The 20,425-nt window shown below is 33.3% G+C and overlaps 3 protein-coding genes across 6 annotated transcripts; 1 reads left to right on the top strand and 2 right to left on the bottom strand.

Moving 5' to 3' along the window:
- Positions 1 to 564: 564 nt before the first annotated feature.
- Positions 565 to 2,571, bottom strand: LOC111000222 (C-factor). Its single transcript, XM_022269598.2, has 5 exons — positions 2,440 to 2,571; positions 1,960 to 2,011; positions 1,664 to 1,854; positions 1,290 to 1,439; positions 565 to 1,182 (listed from the first exon to the last, which is right to left on the bottom strand). Exons 1-5 carry the CDS (start codon positions 2,554 to 2,556, stop codon positions 958 to 960), a joined length of 735 nt encoding a protein of 244 aa, XP_022125290.2. The 5' UTR covers positions 2,557 to 2,571; the 3' UTR covers positions 565 to 957.
- Positions 2,215 to 12,706, top strand: LOC111000220 (thioredoxin reductase 1, mitochondrial). Of its 4 annotated transcripts, none has more exons than XM_022269596.2 (9): positions 2,215 to 2,415; positions 3,193 to 3,249; positions 3,484 to 3,704; positions 7,539 to 7,899; positions 8,431 to 8,659; positions 9,711 to 9,798; positions 10,246 to 10,496; positions 11,219 to 11,410; positions 11,777 to 12,706. In XM_022269596.2, the coding sequence occupies exons 1-9, from the start codon at positions 2,403 to 2,405 to the stop codon at positions 11,904 to 11,906; spliced, it is 1,542 nt and encodes a 513-aa protein (XP_022125288.1). In that variant the 5' UTR covers positions 2,215 to 2,402; the 3' UTR covers positions 11,907 to 12,706. The 4 variants fall into 4 exon arrangements, 3 of the variants coding, with proteins under 3 accessions (XP_022125288.1, XP_022125289.1, XP_022125287.1); XR_006750395.1 differs by lacking the exons at positions 2,215 to 2,415; positions 3,193 to 3,249 and adding an exon at positions 2,638 to 2,769 and having other exon boundaries at positions 11,777 to 11,977; positions 12,010 to 12,706; XM_022269597.2 differs by lacking the exon at positions 3,193 to 3,249 and having other exon boundaries at positions 2,216 to 2,415.
- Positions 12,436 to 19,744, bottom strand: LOC111000230 (matrix metalloproteinase-25). The gene is made up of 9 exons (XM_022269607.2): positions 19,553 to 19,744; positions 19,168 to 19,320; positions 18,735 to 18,844; positions 17,763 to 17,921; positions 16,725 to 16,996; positions 15,622 to 15,809; positions 14,867 to 15,011; positions 14,235 to 14,495; positions 12,436 to 13,948 (listed from the first exon to the last, which is right to left on the bottom strand). The coding sequence occupies exons 1-9, from the start codon at positions 19,646 to 19,648 to the stop codon at positions 13,797 to 13,799; spliced, it is 1,536 nt and encodes a 511-aa protein (XP_022125299.2). The 5' UTR covers positions 19,649 to 19,744; the 3' UTR covers positions 12,436 to 13,796.
- Between the last annotated feature and the right edge of the window lie 681 nt (positions 19,745 to 20,425).

The raw sequence follows: 20,425 nt of genomic DNA, 5'->3' as shown, positions 1-20,425 counted from the left end.
GTGTGTTAATATGTCCAATCACCCTAACTTTATAGAACTTTGTCCTCATAAAAACACATGTAGCAGATTTGGTATGTCTAAAGTAATTAAGTTTATATATTTGTAAAATTCAATGTTCCATAGATATCCCTTATTACTTAATTTTATTTTACATATTTAATTACTAGCCTACGCTTAAAACTGCTCTAATAACATATGTGGAACGTTTTAGACTTCATTGCGTTATTAATTACATACGGATATAAAAATCCTACAGGCGCTTATTTACTTTGAACAAAATATAATCTAGTAATACTTTGTACAAACAAACCGTAGACGTGATATATATGCTAGTTGCTATTTATCCGCCTACGTACAATTCAAAATTAAGTTACTTCTGCTATTTTAGTAAACCTATATTTGCGGCCTTTATTTTATTTCATTAGAAAAAAGCAAAACGCAATTTTAAGACGTATTGGTCTTAGCTTTGCGTTTTTGAAGATTAATCGATTACCTTAACAGAGGTTTTCTTGAGGGGCAAAGGGAGATACGAAATTAGTTTTGTAAACTTTGGAATAAATTCGCTTCATTCTTTATAGAAATTTTATTAAAATATGTACCATCTATTGTCTGACGAGTTTATCTCGTCTGACGTCTAATTTGTCTGGTTACAGGAAATACACATCCAAATTTAACTGTCCATGCAGCAATAATAAAAGAAACAATAAAACCTCTTTGGGAGGGTAAGTACGCTTTTTGCATTTAACAGAAGTACATTTGAAATAAATATAAACTAAATCACATCTGAAAAGAAACTAAACTTACACAACTTTGTTAAACTATAGTTAAGTATATATATAATATATATATATATATACTTAACTATAGTTTAACAATATAAAGAATTAGAAAATACATCGTAAAGATTTTATAACATATTATATTGTGACTTTTCCTCGAATTTCCGCAAATGTTCCATTACCATGGCAACTCAGAGCCATCATATTGAAAGAATTTCCCAGTGTCTTTCTCACTTAAATTGTCGATGGTTTTAAGGATGCCCGCAATGCTCGTATCAACATCGAGAGGTGCATTTTTACCACCCATGTCAGTTTTGACCCACCCTGGGTGTATAGAAGCAACAAGAATTTCGTCTTTCTTTAGGTCAATACTCATAGATTTAGTTGCCGCATTTAAAGCTGCCTGAAATTGTAAATCCAAATAATTTAATCACCTCTCAAAGTATGAAGTATTGTTGAATACAATTTTATACTGTATAATATTCTAATAATTTGTGTGAAGAAAATTACCTTTGAGCATCTGTATGGATAGAAACCTCCTTGGTCATTTTGAGCTATGGATCCTAATATAGAACTCATGTTAATGACCGCAGCTTTTTGCGCGCCAATGGGTTTTGCAGAATTGGTAACAGCTGCTTGTTTTAATAATGGAACTAAGGCCTAAAAAAACGCATTAGTTTGTGATAACTTAAATTCTGTAGATTTGAACCAGATGTTTGTCTTCGTTGAAGCTTTTTAATATTTGTGGAATAATTATTAGCGTTTATATGCTGATATAAACCATATCTTTCTGAGGTAAAAACCATAAGAATCGGAGAAAATATAAAGTTTATAATTAACTTTCGCATTTGACATTTAAATGATATTGAAGTACCTAATCTTACCTTAGTGAGTAAAATTGGTGCGATTGTATTAACAGAAAGATTTTCCAAAAGCTGATCTGCTTTTACTAGATTCAGTTTAGTGAATCGTGTGGTGACTCCAGCGTTGTTTATCAATACGTTGAGACCACGGTCTCCCACAACTTTTTTTATTTGCATAGCTACATCATCTAATTTTTCGTAGTTTGTTACATCTAAAATATTTAATTCCTAGATGATTTTTGAGTGATCACGATACATAATGCAATTTTTCATAACTATTGTTTAGTACTAATTCGGTGATAAAATAGATACGTTACCTAATGTCAATATGTGTAGTTTCTTATGTTCATGAGAAAATGATTTGAGCTCCTGCAAGGAAAGAAATTGTTATAAGGTTGACCATAGCGCAAAAAAAAAACTTAATATTATTAAAATATCATTAACTATTTATATAACTTGCATTTATTTTCAAAATCATCTCTAACCCTATAAATGCAATGTCATCCTTGATCCTAGCATACAAAGAGTACAGAGGAAAACGTCATCAAAATGACGCAATTTGACAAGTCATCGTTATTGAGCCAAGTGTTGCCTACATAAATCGCTCGTCTTTTGCATTTGCCTCCCTTCTCTTTCCACATTTTATCTTGGAATAGTTCTGTTAAATATTACTACGCACTTTGGCTTCGACATTTCGTAAAGATTTCAAGTGTAATATAAACGTGACTGAGTGTTAAGGTGAATATTAAAGTGAAACAACATGGCACCTATAGGTAAGTCTTAAAATTAGTACTTACCTCTGAAACATTGCGACAGGTTGCGAAGACATTTTCTACTTTGTCGTTTTTCAGTAGAAATTTTACCATTCCAAGGCCTAAGCCTCTGTTTGCACCAGTTACTAAAACCGATTTCATCGTGAAGTAGTTCTTTTCAATAATTTAATGACGTGTGGACTTAGGTTATCGTGTTTCTGGATCGACCTCTTTGAAAATAATTTTACTGTCATTTACAAAATTTGAACTACGTCAAAATGACAATTTTTAATAAATTTGTGAGGATACGTAATTTTATGAGACCTTATAATGGGGCCGGTAGTTTTGTTGTGTTGGCGAAGCGGACTTTTTCTAGTAAGTTCATTAAAATCCCTTAGCCTTGAAGTAATTATCACAGTAGGTATAACATAACCTCATGCAATGCTAGTGTTTCACAATACTTAGCAACTATTTCAATACTTACATTAATTAACTTGTATATGAATTTCTAAATAAAAACAATACATATACGTATACAAATATTTTCTTTATTGAATGAGAGAATGAGGCTAGCTTTAAAGGTGAATAATACTTTTAATCTGTAGTATAAATTAAAAACAATTGTAGAGACCTAATCAAATTTCTAGTAAGTTCAGAGGTATGAGATGCTTCTTAAATTAAACTAAACTTTTAATTAGACTTACAACTCATTTTATATATCACTATGAAAGTTCACCCAATTTCTGTGTTTTTAAATACATTGCCATAAAAAAATGAATTGGTTTCTTTATTTAATAGGTTGGATATGTTGTAGGCGTAGCCCAAATTCAGTTCTGACATTATCTGTAGAAACAGGTATAAATTGATTATGGTGATATTGTATTGTTTTGTTTGTCTAAACAATATTGTCATGCTAATGTTTCAGTCAAATGTCTTTATACTTACAGTGTTTTATATATTTCACATGAAAAGAAGTGATGCAAATCAGCAACTTAGGTCGTAATAATTTAAAAAATATACACTTGATATTTACTTGGATTTTTTATTACAATCCATAGTAAATTTTAATTGGTGCTTGGGATATTGTAGATGGGGCATTTGACTATGATTTGGTGGTGATTGGTGGAGGTTCAGGGGGTCTGGCATGTGCCAAGGAAGCAGTAAACCAAGGTGCGCGAGTAGCCGTATTAGACTATGTAACTCCATCACCACAAGGAACCAAGTGGGGGCTTGGGGGGACCTGTGTGAATGTTGGATGTATTCCAAAGAAGTTGATGCATCAAGCAGCAATACTAGGAGAAAGTATACATGTAAGTTCTATTACAATTTTCTTCAATTATTTAAAACTTTTTGTTAAGTGTATGCTAACATTAAAGATATTGAGGATATGTGTATTTCTTATAATATGACAGTCTCTGTTTACTCCGGAATTAAATTTCTAGAAAGTTTTTATTTTTATTTTTAATAAAACAACACTGCAATTATTTATATACATCAATACTCTGCAACAATTCAAATACATATCAATTTATTGTAGACAAAAAATTTTCTCTTATCACACACATATATGTATTTTCATATCCAATAGTTCTTGACCAAAATGTATGTATAATGTAGAAAATGTTATGATAATAGAGATTAAGTGTGCTGCAGATTATATAAAATTGATAAATGATATTGAGATATTTTTTCTGATAAACATTCTGGCTTTAAAGAATAAAGTAAATGTATTTTCTTCTGAAGCGTTAATTTATGTAGAAAATATATAACCCTTATAGAAAATATATTTGAAATTTATATTTCTGTATTACTCATGTTTTTATGAACTTAATTTTCAAGATTACTTTAATTCCTGATTATAATATTTGATTATAGAGATTGGTAAGTGTTCCTGACACCCTCACCATCAAAACCTTCCCGATTCCTTCCTGTTCCCTGGATACCAACTTGGTAATATCACAAATATGTATTAGTATAAGTAAATAAATGTATGACTTTGTTACAACTATAAATGAGACTACATATTATTGTGATGAACTTCTTAACCCTAATATGACAAATTAATTGTGAATAAAATATCTCACATTTAAACCTAAACTAACAATTATATTTTTATTTAGATATGATGATATGATATAGCTATTACTTAAGAATATATTATGTAACTTTGAGATAATAATAATTACATTCCTTTTAGTGATTTTGTGTATTGGTACATGTAGTCTTTGTTTCGCCATGAAATTCATGGACTTATTTCTAAATGTTTATATTATCCTATATTAATAATTATTATGGTTAATAGGTTAGGTTTTTTGTTATCTAAATTCAATAGGTGTTTTATATTACTCTCCGAATTATATCCTCTACCATTTATATAATTGTTCTATATTATGGTTATTGGAACTACGATCGCTTGTCCTTGAAACTGCACTCGTATATAAAGTACGAGTTATTGCCGTGTCATACTATTTTGATGTTATCGTATATAATCAATATAATCGACGGCATGGTATAGTTATCGATGCTTTTTAGAATAAAGAATTATAGCAATAGGTATAAGTACATAAAATTTTGGATGTTTTATAATTAAAACTAGCGAACCTGACAAGGGACAGACGTCATGCATGATAATAATTATGTATTAAGTATGAAAGTACCGATGGGGCGCTATCTTCCGGGCTAATTTGTGAATCTAAACTATCCAGGGCTCCGACCAAACGCATACATAAAAAAAATTGTTTAAATCGGTCCAGCCGTTTAAGAGGAGTTCAGTGATATACACATGTACAGTAGAATTATATATATGTCAATGAGACTTTAATTCAAGGAATATTTTAATTAATAGAAAAATAAAGTTTTTTATAAAAAGAACAATCCTCGTAATAAAGACAAAACGTAAAGGCATACGTTATAAGTAATAGATAGTTATAATTAATATTGTAGTAGACAGACATAAATGGTTTTAATTTACGATGAAATCATCTCTGTGTGTAGAACTATTTTTAAAATGTGCAAGTCATAGCTAGTATTTATTTTTTATCTTATGCTAAATGCTTTGAATAAACACAAGGGACATATTTGTGACCTTCATAGATCCATTGGGGAATTTAAATTAATAAAACGATATTGCTGTATTTGAAACCCCATAAAAATTAAGTTTTAGTCAGTAGCTGTTTGATTCGACATCTATTTATCGATTCAAAACCCCCAAAGTTGACTCCAAACATTCGGGTTTGAAAGGTATGTTCAAATATACATTCAAGTAGTAGAATAGCTGTTGTATTGATCTTGGAGTATTGTAGCTTTTTAGTGTTTCAGTTATAAGCACGCTTAGGGTTCGAGGCCTGATATTTAAAAAATAATAATAAATGAAATCACCTTAAAATATCTTGGACATCTTGATTCCATCTAAATTTTTGGGGGAATCAAGATGTTACCAAGTTGGTATCAAAACAAAACAAAACGAAATATCTTTATTCATCTAGGTAAACAAGTACACTTATGAACGTCAATAAAATTAAATTAATTGTAAATTTACATTTACTATCCGTTCGCAAGGGCGTAGAGCGGGTAAGAAGAATTGACAAGAAACTTTACGCCATTCTTTTCAATCGCCAAATTTTAATATACAAACTGTTTGAACTGGTGCAAATCAATCCCAAGGATTAGGATCATTTAAGTATTCGTCACATTTATAAAAAACTGCTAATTGATGCTGCGTTAAACTAGTGACATTCAAGTAAAATATATGTGTATAAGTAAAATCTATTTATAGACATATTTTAAGGATATGTAGTTAGTTTCCGTATCATTATGTACCAGCTTAGCCCAGTAGGAGTAGGCTTATGATCGGATAGTCTTCTATTTAGAATTTATTAGTCTTCATTAATAGTCATGTTAAACAATGGCGTGACTTTCAAGCATCGATTTCACAGAATTCCGATTACCATGATGCAACAATCGTAAAACATTAGGTACCAAGTAACTATTGTGTGCGTAACTCGAATGACCCATCTAGAAGATGCAGGGAAATGTCAAGAAGGCGGACGAATTGCAGTGTCTGTTTTAAAGTTTCCTTTAGTCAAGTGTTGCCATATATTATACTTTTCGAAGAAGTATTAATTGCTCACAGCTTGATTGAACTGAAAGGAAGTACTCTTTACAAACGATAATAACTTTGATGATGATAAAGAGAACTTTATATTTTATTTATTATGAGAACTTTACTTTATATGTATTTATATTTTATTTATCTATGCGCACGACATTCCTAATTAATTTTCGAAGACTCGTGACATTGTAAATGTTGTAATTATTTCGATAGGCTAAAAAATTTGCGACTGTACGAAATCGTAAGTACGAATCGCATCTACAAATAATACAATGTTACAATTAAAAGTAATATACGTCTAATAGTTGCAGTGTTGTTTTCCTTGTTAACATTCCTTAATATAAATATTCAATAGGAATTTATTCAAAATTTACTTGAATCACGGCTTACTATGAGTCATTGTCATCGTCATAGTCTATGACGTATGATGAAAAATATATTGAAAGTAATGCGATATTATTGTATTCCAGCCAATACCTATTGGCATGAATGTCTCAGTAAAGTAGTTAAATCAGAGAGTTAGATGAATCTCTAGACAGTTAATTAAATATAAATATTTCAATCAAGCCGCTAGCTGTTTGATTTAAGTAAAGCAGCGTCGACAACGTTTTAACTATCTGTCTGACTGAATGCCAGCGTGTTCATTAATAATGTAAAAGAACATAGCGGTAACGACAACAGCTGAGATTACTTTTAGAGTCTTTCTTTTTTCATAGGGATTTTTTGTTTCAAATTATGGCTTTTGGTGAAATTGTAAACATGTCGACTCCGCCATGATTATTTCGGTGTGATCGTAAAGAACTGAGAGAGGCAATTCAGTTTTTTTTATTATATTGTAAATGACTAGGTTAGGTTAGTCTTGTTACCTGTTGGAAACTCGTTTCACGTTTCGTTCAGTCACTTGCCTGACGGAGCTTTAGCGACTTGATTGAATATTGATCTTTAATTGGTATGGAGATTCAATTTACTCTATGATTTAACTACTTTACTGCGACATATACAAAGCTAACAAGCTTTTTTTTTTCAATTCCAGGAAGCCGTAGCATACGGTTGGCAGGTCCCAGCATTAGATCAGATCAAAATAAACTGGACAGCACTCACCGAATCAGTACAAAATCACATAAAATCCGTCAACTGGGTAACCAGAGTTGACCTTCGTGATAAGAAAATTGAGTATATCAATGGCTTGGGCGCGTTTAAGGATGCACATACAGTTGTCGCGACGATGAAGAACGGCAGCCAGAAAGAGTTGACTGCAAAGAATGTTGTCATAGCGGTGGGGGGAAGGCCACATTACCCGGATATTCCCGGCGCAATGGAGTATTGCATAAGCAGTGACGACATTTTCAGCTTGGGACACCCACCTGGCAAAACATTGGTGATTGGAGCTGGATGTAAGTTTGTTTCTGCTATTTTTTTTATTTCCGGAACAAAATTTGGAGAGATTTAAATATGGCATAGAGAATAAAGTGTATTTAGGGATTAAATTGCAATCATTGTAAACTTAGTTGCTTTATTGATGTAATTTAAATCATTTCTTGATGTAAAAATTTGACAAACAAAAAAAATTGTTTAATTAAATTTAAAATAAAAAACATTAATTTAATTTCTCTGATTTTCTCTCTCTCTTACAAGTACATATTAATCTTTAAAGACGTGGGTTCAAATGTTAGGCTCGCAGTTAAACACTACCTTCTGAATAATATCATTAAATATCAGTGTTTGTAAAATGTCCGGAATAAAAATTATTACATTTAAATAAATTGTTTACCATAGTTGATTGTTGTTAATTGAGTTAGCGACAGGATTCATTGTTCTGCTTAGCAATCATTAAAATCACTCAGCCATTGTTGCCCGTTGTCATCTTTTTGCAGAGTTAAGATTATTTGTAAAATATAAATAACAATATAAATTTATATTTCCAGACATTGGTCTCGAGTGTGCCGGATTCCTCAACTCCCTTGGTTACCCAGCTACAGTGTTGATCCGTTCGGTACCTCTGCGTGGCTTTGATCAGCAAATGGCTTCCATGGTCACAAATGAGATGGAGATGAAGGGAGTCCAGTTCCACCACAAGGCCATACCTGTCTCGGTTGAGAAACTGGAGAATGGACAGCTGAAGGCGAAGTGGCTGAATACCGAGACACAAAAGGAGTGAGTATTTTTAGGTTTAATCATTTTATTAAATTGAAACTATCTATATCTTTACTTTCGGCTAATGGCGACGTTAATTTCTCATGTATAAAATATTTTTTTTGATATGAGAAATAAAGTTCTTTAAACATTATCTTTCTATTATCCACATGAATACTACAGTCAAAAACTACAAATTAAATGAATCCGAATAATAATATAAAGCTTCACATATTTTATCATCCATCTTTAAAAAATATACATACTTAAAATTTTATTCAGAAATATATATTTTGTTTTACCAAGTTAATACCAAGGAGGTCATAGTATAGGCCTCCTCCTCGGCTCCATCGCTCTCAATTTGAGAATTTCTCTCCACATCTTCCCCACCAACTTTTTGAACCTGGTCAGACCACTGTGCAAGAAGGTCCTCTCATTCTTTTCCTCATTGACCTTTCCACCTTGGTCGCTCTTAATAGAACCATGAATGGTCTTTTATCAACAATTGAAGAATGATGTTAGTACATCAACACAACCTAGGATATCTAAATACCTTAGTTTAATAAATATTTAATTAAAAGAATAATTAGACATAGACATAGACATATCATTTATTACAAACAAAACACACACACATAAATACACAACACAGCAGTAATCAAAGAGAAAAAATTAAATAAAAGATATAAACAGAGGTAAATTATTTTTTTCCTTTTCCCCTTCGGCCCGTCTCAAGTATATATTGCGTGTGTGCTGTGGCCGTAATTGGCCCTGGCTCAGCATTATGCTGAAGAGCAGAGTGTTCCACAGCGCTGGTCATTCTGCCAGAGACCACATCAGCTAGTTTGCGCCTCAATCGCAAAAAAAAAAAAAAATTCTTCACAATATATATGTCACATATGAAACGATAATGTTACCATTGGAGAAATAATTATTGGTTTCATAATTAATCAAGGCTGATATGTGTTTGTATCAGGGACCATCGTTGCAGGGTTTATAGTCTGTTAAGCAAGTCAAGAAAGTTTTGTCTATTTCAAATTCTCAACTTCAACTTATAAATGATGCTTTTCAGGAGTGAAGATGTATTCGACACTGTACTGATGGCAACGGGACGGTATGCACTCACCAAACAACTTAACTTGGATGCAGCTGGTGTCTCGGTAAGTAAAATGATTTAATAATTGAAAAAAATTCATGTACTCAAAGCTTCAGGGGTTATGCACATAGATATTCCCTCCAATATATTATGCAATTTTTTTAAACGTCTGCTATCAAGATGGTGACCCCTGATCCATTGAATTTAGCTTCATCATCAATAAATTCTATTCTTTTCTAATCTTTTCATACATTTTTTTATAATTGTACTACAATTAAATTTTCTTTTTTATTAAATTTATTTTTTTATTAAACTACTTTTTCCTGATCTTGATATGTATGTATTAAATTTTCCTTTTTATAAAATTAATTTTTTATTAAACTTACTTTTTCCTTATCTTGATATGTTACATACATATCAAGATTATTATTATTATTACTATTATGATTATTATTATTACAAAATCATTATTTTTGGTATAAATTAAATATTTATTGATAAAATATTGCAGACTTTATCGTCAAACGGCAAAATCGTAGCTGAGACGGAACAGACGAACATACCGCACGTGTACGCAGTCGGGGACGTGTTGGAAGGCAGACCTGAGCTGACTCCGGTGGCCATTCATGCCGGAAGACTGTTGGCGAGGAGAATGTTCGCAGGGGGAAACCAGCAGATGGATTATGAGAATGTGGCCACAACTATCTTCACTCCGCTGGAGTATGGATGCGTGGGACTGAGTGAGGAAACCGCTGTGCAAAGGTATATTATCCTTGTATTTAAAATGAAGTCTGTATGAACGCGATAATATCTATGAAAATATTTTTAATATTAAATATTGTGAGAAAAAGTTTATGTATAATACGGGTTTTAAATTTGGGAGTGTTCACAAATTTTCAAGATGTGATTTAAAAAAAAAATAACTATTTCTTTATATGAGACTCCGAATTGATGCTCCAGAAAGGTTGCAATTAGAATAACTTTTAGGAATCCCCGACAACTTCGTTTCTCCTTAGCCTACATTTTTAGTTCATACCCACATGAAACATATTGCTTTACTACCCCAGACACTTCGGTTTTACTGAATGAAATGTTTAAGGTTTTGTGAATTTTTCTCTATAGAAGCCTCAGTTTTTAATTAACAAATAAAAAGTAGAGGAGTGAAAAATGAGGTGTAGGTATTTTATTATAAAAATTAAAAAAAAAGTGTCTTAAAAACAGAACAATATGCACACAAATTTACGAAAATCGGTTGAGCCATTTCGAAGGAGCTTGATTACAAATACTAATAAGTTTAGGCAAATATATAGCGGAATTACGCATTACATACTTAAAACATATCTAGTTTAAAAAAAATCTTGTTCTCTTTTTTTATTTGCTAATTGTTATTTTGTTTCTCTGTGTGTTTTGTTAGTAATTAATGTTATGTGTATGTCTATGAATTACTTTTGAAAAAAATATTAAGAAAATAAACTGTTTTACAGATTCGGAGCGGACAACCTGGAGATATACCACGCGTATTACAAGCCAACCGAGTTCTTCATTCCCCAACGTAACATTCGCAATTGCTATTTGAAGGCCGTGGCCTTGAGGGAGGCCCCGCAGCGAATTCTAGGGCTTCACTTCGTGGGCCCCGTGGCTGGAGAGGTCATCCAGGGCTTCGCCGCAGCTGTCAAGTGAGTGTTTTGAAACTTGAACAGAGAAAATCTCTATGATTTCATTTGATTTATAGACAATATAAATATAAGTAAATTTCTCCTGAGAGAGAGAGAGAGAGAGAGAGAGAGAGAGAGAGAGAGATCTCGGATATGACTTGCCAACTGAATAGAAAAAGAAAAAATTTAAAAAATTAAGTCTATATTTACATGGCATTGAAATTGTTAATGAAGCAAGTATTATTTACAGAAAATTATATTTGAATACCACATATATTATAATATATAATTTTACTAAAATCAAATGTTATGCATCTTTTTGGTTATACTTTTCATAATAAATGAAAGATTAACATATTATGGTAATGAATATAATTTATTTTTCAGATGTGGTATAACAATGGAGCAATTGATGAACACAGTGGGAATCCACCCAACTGTAGCCGAAGAGTTTACTCGCCTTAACATCACCAAGAGGTCTGGCAAGGACCCCAACCCCGCTTCTTGTTGCAGCTAAATCAGACAGTAATCTAGATGAACATAATTGTGGACGGACATAGTTGAGGAGAGACATAATTGTGGTCGAACATAATTGTGGTCGGATATATTTGTGGTCGAACATAATTGTGGTCAAACATAATTATGGATGGACATAATTGTGGTCAAACATAATTGTGGTCGAACATAATTGTGGACGGACATAATTGTGGTCGAACATAATTGTAGTCAAACATAATTGTGGTCAGACATAATTGTGATCAGACATAATTGTGATCAGACATAATTGTGGCCGAACATAATTGTGGTCGAACATAATTGTAGTCAAACATAATTGTGGTCAGACATAATTGTGATCAGACATAATTGTGATCAGACATAATTGTGGCCGAACATAATTGTGGTCGAACATAATTGTAGTCAAACATAATGATGGACTTCTCCGCTATGCAAATAGTGGACATTGCTTTAATTCCTCACTCAAAAATCCGTCTTCGTAGTTAAAAAATAATTTCTCGAGTCTATCAGGGTTTTTATTGGTTAAAGTACAAGCTTAATTGAAACAAATTATTTACTATTTATTAATAAGCACATACACAAAGCGGGCATTTATAATTTATTGAACTTTTGGGTGCTCACATCTCTTGCCTATGTTTAATGTACAAATAAGACAGTTTAATTGCAATTAAATGTCAATTTTCACATTCACCCAGTATTATTGTTTACATTGTTTGTGCATTCCGGCGCATGCGCCGAATAACCGAACGCAATTATTTGTTATATTATTGTAATAATTCCTAATAAAGTGATATATTTGTATGTTTTGTTATTTGATACCTTTAGCTGTTTTGAAGATTCCATATTATAAGGTGGAGGTGTCGTTTCAGAGTAGGCATACATGGGTGTCTGTACTGACGGATCTTTTTTATATAATTACTTATAATAATTATTTAACATGTATTTAATAATACATGTTAAATAATTATTTTACTTAAGTAGTCATCGTCTGTACCTGACGCCAGCTTCCTTAGATATTTTTCTTCTCGGTACGAGTTTTAATAGTACACACCCGCAGACATATTTGTATAAGGTTTTACAAGCGTGATCGAACGCACGACCTCACGGTTGACAGGCGCACGCTTAAGGCTGCTTCGCATATATCGGTGAAGCCACAGTGCGAAATATTCTTACATACATTCTCTATGACCGTGTCGTCACTGACAAGTGCTCTCTTAAAGGCTAAAAGGCCTTTTAATGTGAATCAGGCTTTAATGTATATATATAAATATATGCGCTTTAGTTTAGTTCCAAATACGTCCACCAAGCGCTGCTCAAGATTTTCATTGAACATAACAGGTTTAAGATCAAAGCACACATCAACTGGGAAAGGGATCGTCACCGTATTACCTCAAGAAGTTCAGTATTGTTTGTATGAAACTACCTACTGCAACGCGCACAAATTGAAATCGTAACGTAATCGCCTCGCCTCGGAATAGGCTCCGAACTGCGACGGTGCATGGTCAACTAGCAGTTCCCGCTTTACCCCCTTACGGCTCGTCGTCCCCGAACTCAAGACTTCATCCACCCTTCCCTCCTGCGACATTCCTACCAAAACCGAGCCGACAGCGCGGCTTTGACTAGCCATAGCCACTTTGACGTATAGGAACTGCCGATTCTCTTTAGTTGCGTGCATACGTTAGGCGATATGGTGACGATCACATTCTGAGTTAATATATGTGCCTTTATGCTAATAAAAAAACATATTTCAACGATTCCATATATTAATCCGGGTTGTTGCCCAAACTCTTTATAACCGCATTAGATCACACACTCCTCGAGTAACTATCTCATACATTTGTAAAACCTGTCACTTAGATATGTATCTCTTGAAGTATAATGCTCGATAATTTTAGGGTTCATCATTGGTGAGGTATCTTCCCATTTCTGGCGTCGCTTCGCAAGGGAACCATATTTGCGCTGTCGGTAATGGATAGTAGTCGTGTGCTTGAATTAATGTGTTATCAAATCGCCAGAAACGTGGTCCTTGGAAGAAAAACGTATCTGAAACCATCGTGATGAGAAAATTTTATATAACTATCTCTTTTGTGACAGTAATGCAAGTGTATGTACCTATTAATCAGGATGGGAGATACGTGGGTTCGATTTGGCGAAATAATTATTATTTGAAGTTGGAAAAGATAAGGTTGATTATTTAAAAACGATCAACTAATGGCATTTGCTGAAATGCGTATAAAAAGCGTAGTTTAAAGATGCAACGTTTTTACAGACGGTAAAAAATCGTTTCACTTGAACACATATTTTTCACATATCTATGTGAGGATATTACCTCCTTTCCATATAATAGCTGCATTAACCGGCGCAGGGACTTTTCTCCACGCAGACATCATCTTTGGGTATCCTCTATCCATCTTTTTTGTATCCTCATTGTAACGCCAGAATCTCTCTTCTTCAAACAGGTAGGTTTTATTATTATAGTTAGATATGAAGACTGTCGTCAGCTCAGATACTTGTGGTGGGATGGAGTATTCTGTGATTCTCCCGCGTTTTATTAAACGAAATCGTGAGCTGAATTCCCAGTAATGTCGACCTAGAATAACATAGATAATAAGAATGCTAGTCCTAGAGCGCATTTACGAGTGTTATGTCAATTGTCATGGATCTTTAGTACTTGCACGCACAGAATCCCGAATAAGAAAAAAATACCAGGAAACGAATATCGATACTCGAGGCCAGATTTTTACCGCCTTTGATCTTTTATTGATTAATTAAACACAGATAAAAATACGAAACAAAAGGTAAAAAAGAGAAAGACATTTCCTCAAGATGTTTTGCAAATATTAAATGCGCACGTAGAAAGAAAGTCCATTGGTGCACAGCCGGGGATCGAACCTACGATCCCATCAGGAATAAGAATCCATTGAAGTTGAAACCATTAGGCCAACAGTGAGGAATACTTACTCCAAAATATAACTATATGTCCATTTCGTTTCTCGTAAATCGTTTTAATAACATTAATATATTTTGGTAGTCCGATAAACACGTCGTGGAACTTTTTCGGGTATCCATCTTCTATCTGTTTTCTTTCCGTCAACACCCACACCCACTGAAACATTCCATATAAATGTCAACCTAGTGTCTGAACAACGTGGCTTCTAAACACATTACGCAGGAGTAGCAACTGAGATCTATCATAAAGTTACACATTCATACACACACTCTTTCACTAACATGCACCCACAAACTCATTCAAACATTAACGCGCGTTACGTATCGCATATGCGTTTAAAAAGAAAATAAAAGAATTTGTTGTAAATAGTCAAAAAACAATAATACGAGTATATTAACTTTGTTATGAGAGCTGGAAACCAGGTATTTTTTACTTAAAAGGGCTCCCAAATCTTACACATCGTAATGACTTCTTATAATAAATGGTCTCACTTTTGTTTTATTTTTTAGTGTGCAAGGTTGCGTTCTTGCGTTCAAACATAAACAGTGTAAAAAAAAATCTCATGCACAACTTACTAGTTCGGTAAACGTACAAATAATGTGTGAATATGTATAGTTATTTAAATCAATGAATTTTAAATGACTATACAAAATCATGTATCTAAGTTTTTGAAAGCTAGATTACAAAGTTGAACTCGTTCAAGGAGATGTTGATATATATACGTAAGGACCAGTGATTTCAATAAGAGCTTGCCATGTGTACTAACCTCTTCTTCGAACACAAAAATCTTTCCCTGTATGACTTGTATCGTGTCATAATATGTGAAACAGAGATCTGGAATGTCATCTTCATCTATATCAGCTTTCGTGAAGCGTGGGACAAGAGACGAGCGGGAAGCCACTGTCTCTGTTGTCTCCTCCGAATCTTCTTTAGAATTATTATTTGTTACTGAAGCTGTAATTGTGAAGATTCAATTAGTTTAATTCAAGTTGGTTCAACCCACAATTGTAATTCTAAGAAACACCACATCGCAATTAACTAGGCAGTGGATTTAATATTACACCTCAATATTTAATAGCCATTAAAAATGTAAGACATGAAAAGAATCTGAAAATTTGAGTAAATGTGTATGTCATGTCATTTTCAATGAAATTTCTTTAACGGAATACTTCTATAAAATCTTTATTCAACAGTCAAAGTCGTAGAAACATAAAGTACATATGGAAGCTAGATAAGTATTTCCTTTATATGCAGGTACATATTATACCGTTACTGAGTTATGCTCAAAATAATTTTATCCATATAGTAACCAAGTACACTTATGATCGTCAACGAAAAGATGTTAAATAGATTCTAAATTTACATTTACTACCAGTTCACAAGTCAAGCGTAAAGCGGACAAGAAACACTTATTGTTTGTTTTTTAATCCTAAGGATTAGGATCATTTAAATAATCGTCGTTTAATGTTTAATCTAGTTACGTTTTGTCAAACAAGGTTCATTTTATAACACATTTAGGCTCAGAACTGGGTACTGCTCCATCCGATTTCCTTAGTCTGCCGTGAGTGTTCAGAATCAGGCCGCTTACTGTGTAACTTTCAATAGATTCAGCGCTCCCAATATGATTAATTATTTTTGGTACCGCGCAAAACCAAAGTTACGACATCAGTGCTACAAAATAACATCAAACTCCGAACATACAAACATATAGGGAACGGTATTCCTGTTGGAAGTTACAGTGTCAGTTCTTTACTGTGCTACTGAGCCACTCTTGACAATGGCGATTGCGTCGGCAGGAGCAGTTTACACTTTCCACTTCCCTGGCCGAACAGGGCTTAGAGTAAATGCGGCACCGAAATCAATACTCACAATATAACTCTTGCATGCCCGATATATCATCCTCATGCAACTTCTCCACTGGAACTTGGTAATACGGGTACATAACTGATGCTTTTACATTCGAATGTGATAGGCCTAACGCGTGGCCTATTTCGTGAACTGCAACCGCAAAGAAGTCTGTCGTATCTTCGTCATCCTCGTCTGGATTGTCAGCCCAAAGCTCGTCATCATCAAAATGCATCGCGCCGTGAGGAGGCGGAAATGCGTGGGCGACTACACGGCCTGGGCCGTCAAATGGAAACCTGTAAAAGTATATGTAAGAATAAATCAATAGAAAAAATACAATAAATACAAGAATCTCTTTATGAGGCTTAGATTTTTTTATTTTTTTTAAAGAAACTGTAATTCATTATCTTCAGTTTTTTAATACGAATAAACTAAATATAAAACAAAGTCGTGTTACACCACTTATAACTCAACTAATGTTAGTTATCTCTTTTTTGGTGGATTCTTCTACGCTCCAAAAACAGAATAAGTAATAAAATATCGGAAAAGTTATCAAATAAATATAATTAATTAATTTTACGAATGCAAACAGCATGTGGTGTTGTTGACAAAATTACGCATCATTTTCAGCATCATCGAATTCCAATGATGAATGAGGAATGAGGAGATACAATGAAGACAACCAGGCTTTGATCTTGATCGAAGTTTTGAACTTTTTTGAACACAAAGTTTCTTAATCAGAAGGTGTTTTAACACGCAGTATCGCAATATTGTCGTTAGAGAGGAGGTCTAATATATAAAACTGCCATTCTTCTTTCGCATTTGCAAGCAACAAAACATTTCTGTAGTGTCAAAAAAATTGTATTAATGTTATTACCATAGTGAAATCCTAAATTAAGTTTTACTTAACATAATATTATTAGACTGTTTGGCGGAACGAAGTTCGGCGGGTCGGCTAGTTCAATATAATAACTGTTAACTACTTTACGCTTCTTATTAAATTACCTACAGTTCGGCTAAAGTAAAATATTGCTTACAGAACAAACAGTGGTTCAGACTTACCCATCACCATGATCTTTGTTGACGAATGAAACTAATATATCTGGTTTCTTATCACGTTTAAGGAAAGTCAGACCTCCGTGTGGAGCCCAAACTGCAAGACCCGCAGCCATCAATGACTCGACCCGAGATTTTTCGAGGGTGCTTGTTCCATTTAAAACACTAAAAACATTGATATAACAATTTATTTTGATAACTGTATATTATAAAGAAAAAGTTTATGAACTTAAATAAATTATAAGACTAGTATTAGTAGTTATGTACAAATCTTATTTGAATGCTATTGCGTATAATATCACATATTATAATGTTTAATATCATAATATCAAAGGAAGTATCTTTCTAATAATTTAGATGCGACCAATGTTACCAGAGCTTCTTTAATGATTGATGGAGACTAAGGCTCATCCGTTTCATTTTATTCATCACCTTGTTCTTGATCCTCACTGGATCCAAAATTTCATTGTCGTACTAATACGTTATCATATACATAATCCATGACTCCTACTTTTTTGTCGTAGTCAAAAACAGTGTGCACGCGTAAGCAATCCCAATTTGTAAACAAAAGAACGCCGATAGTCGAGTTTATTGCGGGCTAGGATAATAATAAAGCGACAAAAGAACGTGCAGTTTTTACTGATTCTTGCAATTTAGAAAGTACTTTCTTACTCAATTGTTGTCGTTATTGAGAGGTTGTGAATTAGATTGTATCATTGTATGTAAAACAAGCTAAACCGACCATAGCCAATAGACTTCGACGCTTTAGGGAGACCGTCGGAGACGTGACATGGAGTTACCCTGTATGTGTAAATAAATCTCCTGGCATAATGTTTTAAGCGGTCCTCCAAAACGGCTCATCCGATTTTAATAAATTTAGAACTTAAATGGCAACGGTGTGAGTCTACACCAATTGTAGTTTTCTAGGTATGATTGTTTTGTATGTAATAATTTTTTAGGAATCAAAATTAAGTTGACCTGTAAGTGATAGTCTTCTTATCCCAGCCCTGTTGCACAATATATCTCTTGTCTCGATTGGAGGAAGTAGACACGATGTCTTTTACGCCACATCGTTTCGTTTTGAACAGCTGTACAAGAGAGTTTTACTTGAAAATTTTTAGAGTAGTTAGTATGTTTAAACTGCCTGAAGCTATTCGGAGGATCTAGCAACATTACTTTAGAAAATTTGTGGTTTAGCGCGTGTTTGTTGAACCAATAGAATTTTCTTTATATACACGCAATACTCGTACGGTGAAGAAAATATCCCTAAGAAACCGGAAAGTCTTCGGGGATTTCACAGAGACTCAGCGTTAAGTATAACGTATGTCATATCCAATGAATTTTAACATACGGGACTTCGGAAATAAATAAATTATATGGGTAAGTTAAACCTAAATAACAAATAACAAGCCTTTTCAGTTTCTTGATCAATTTCTCCCGTTTGCGGCAGTCCAGCGAATGCCTGCATCTTTCTCACACCATCTGCTATGGCCTTTTTTGTGTAGGTATAGTCAAAGCCCTTGATTCTCTCTGGGAGGTAGCCATAATTTGTCAAGAACTCTTTCTGAAACAATGTTAAATTGTGTTGAATTTTTTTTATAATAGCATTATTTAATAATCCATGGGTACATAAGTTATGAAGAGTAACGTGAAACAACTTATTATTATGTTGGGAGAAATCTCATATATCCAGTGAAGTGACCACATAACATAAAATTAATTACGTAATGGTAAAAAAAAACGTGTACCAACGAAAATTTGGTTTGTGAAATAATTAGGTCACGAGAGATTTTTACCACGGCTACAACACTGAGTTCCTCTTGCAGAGCGCTTCGACAATTCACAGAACTAAGAAGAAACAGCACAAAATAAAAGTTCACGTATATATTCATCGTGATGAAGTATCTAAATGACGACAGACTAACAAAACTTGAACTTTGACATGAGATAATGTTATTATAATTATAGATGTAAACGCCCTGCCGGACATGAGTAATGTATTGAAATGATCGGAAATGCACATAAATTATTACTTTGTATGGTTCATCGGAAGCTGGGTTTGACATAGGCGTTCTGAACATCAACTGAACTATATGATTACAATTACATATTATTATTATTAGAGGGACCAAACTTGTTAATTTTGTTTTAATTTTCTAATGAATTTTAAGCTATTGCATAGTTTTTATTGTGGGCTTTGAGCGCGAAACCGAATCAAGAAATTCTGTAACGAAAATAAACCTAACACACGAAGACGTAATAAAGGTGTCAATACGCGTTAGAGCGGGGCAGAACGTATACTGCGTATTCACATCTCTCTGACGAGATCGGTGACGTAGCTTAAGCGTGACCGGTGTAGCTGGTACGAATTAGAGTGAGACATACTATATAAACGTGTTAGTCTGAGTTTGATAGAGTAGTAGAGTTGTAGATTGGTAGTAGAGTTGTTTAGTGATACTTATATACTTTCTTACAAACAGCTGCTTACGTATTCCTCCGATTTCGTTAATTAAAAAATCCTGAACAAATTTAATTAAATTAACTTATTTATTCAATAAAAGAAAATAAATTGTTTTCCTATCGGTCACCACGATCAAAAAGTGTAACTTGAATTAATACCAATGAAAAATAATGTTGCATTAATAAATAAATAATTATAAATTTTAATA

The sequence above is a fragment of the Pieris rapae genome, chromosome 8 (assembly GCF_905147795.1).
Source record: "Pieris rapae chromosome 8, ilPieRapa1.1, whole genome shotgun sequence".
NCBI classification, from domain to species: domain Eukaryota; kingdom Metazoa; phylum Arthropoda; class Insecta; order Lepidoptera; family Pieridae; genus Pieris; species Pieris rapae.
This window is presented reverse-complemented; position numbering and strand designations above follow the sequence as displayed.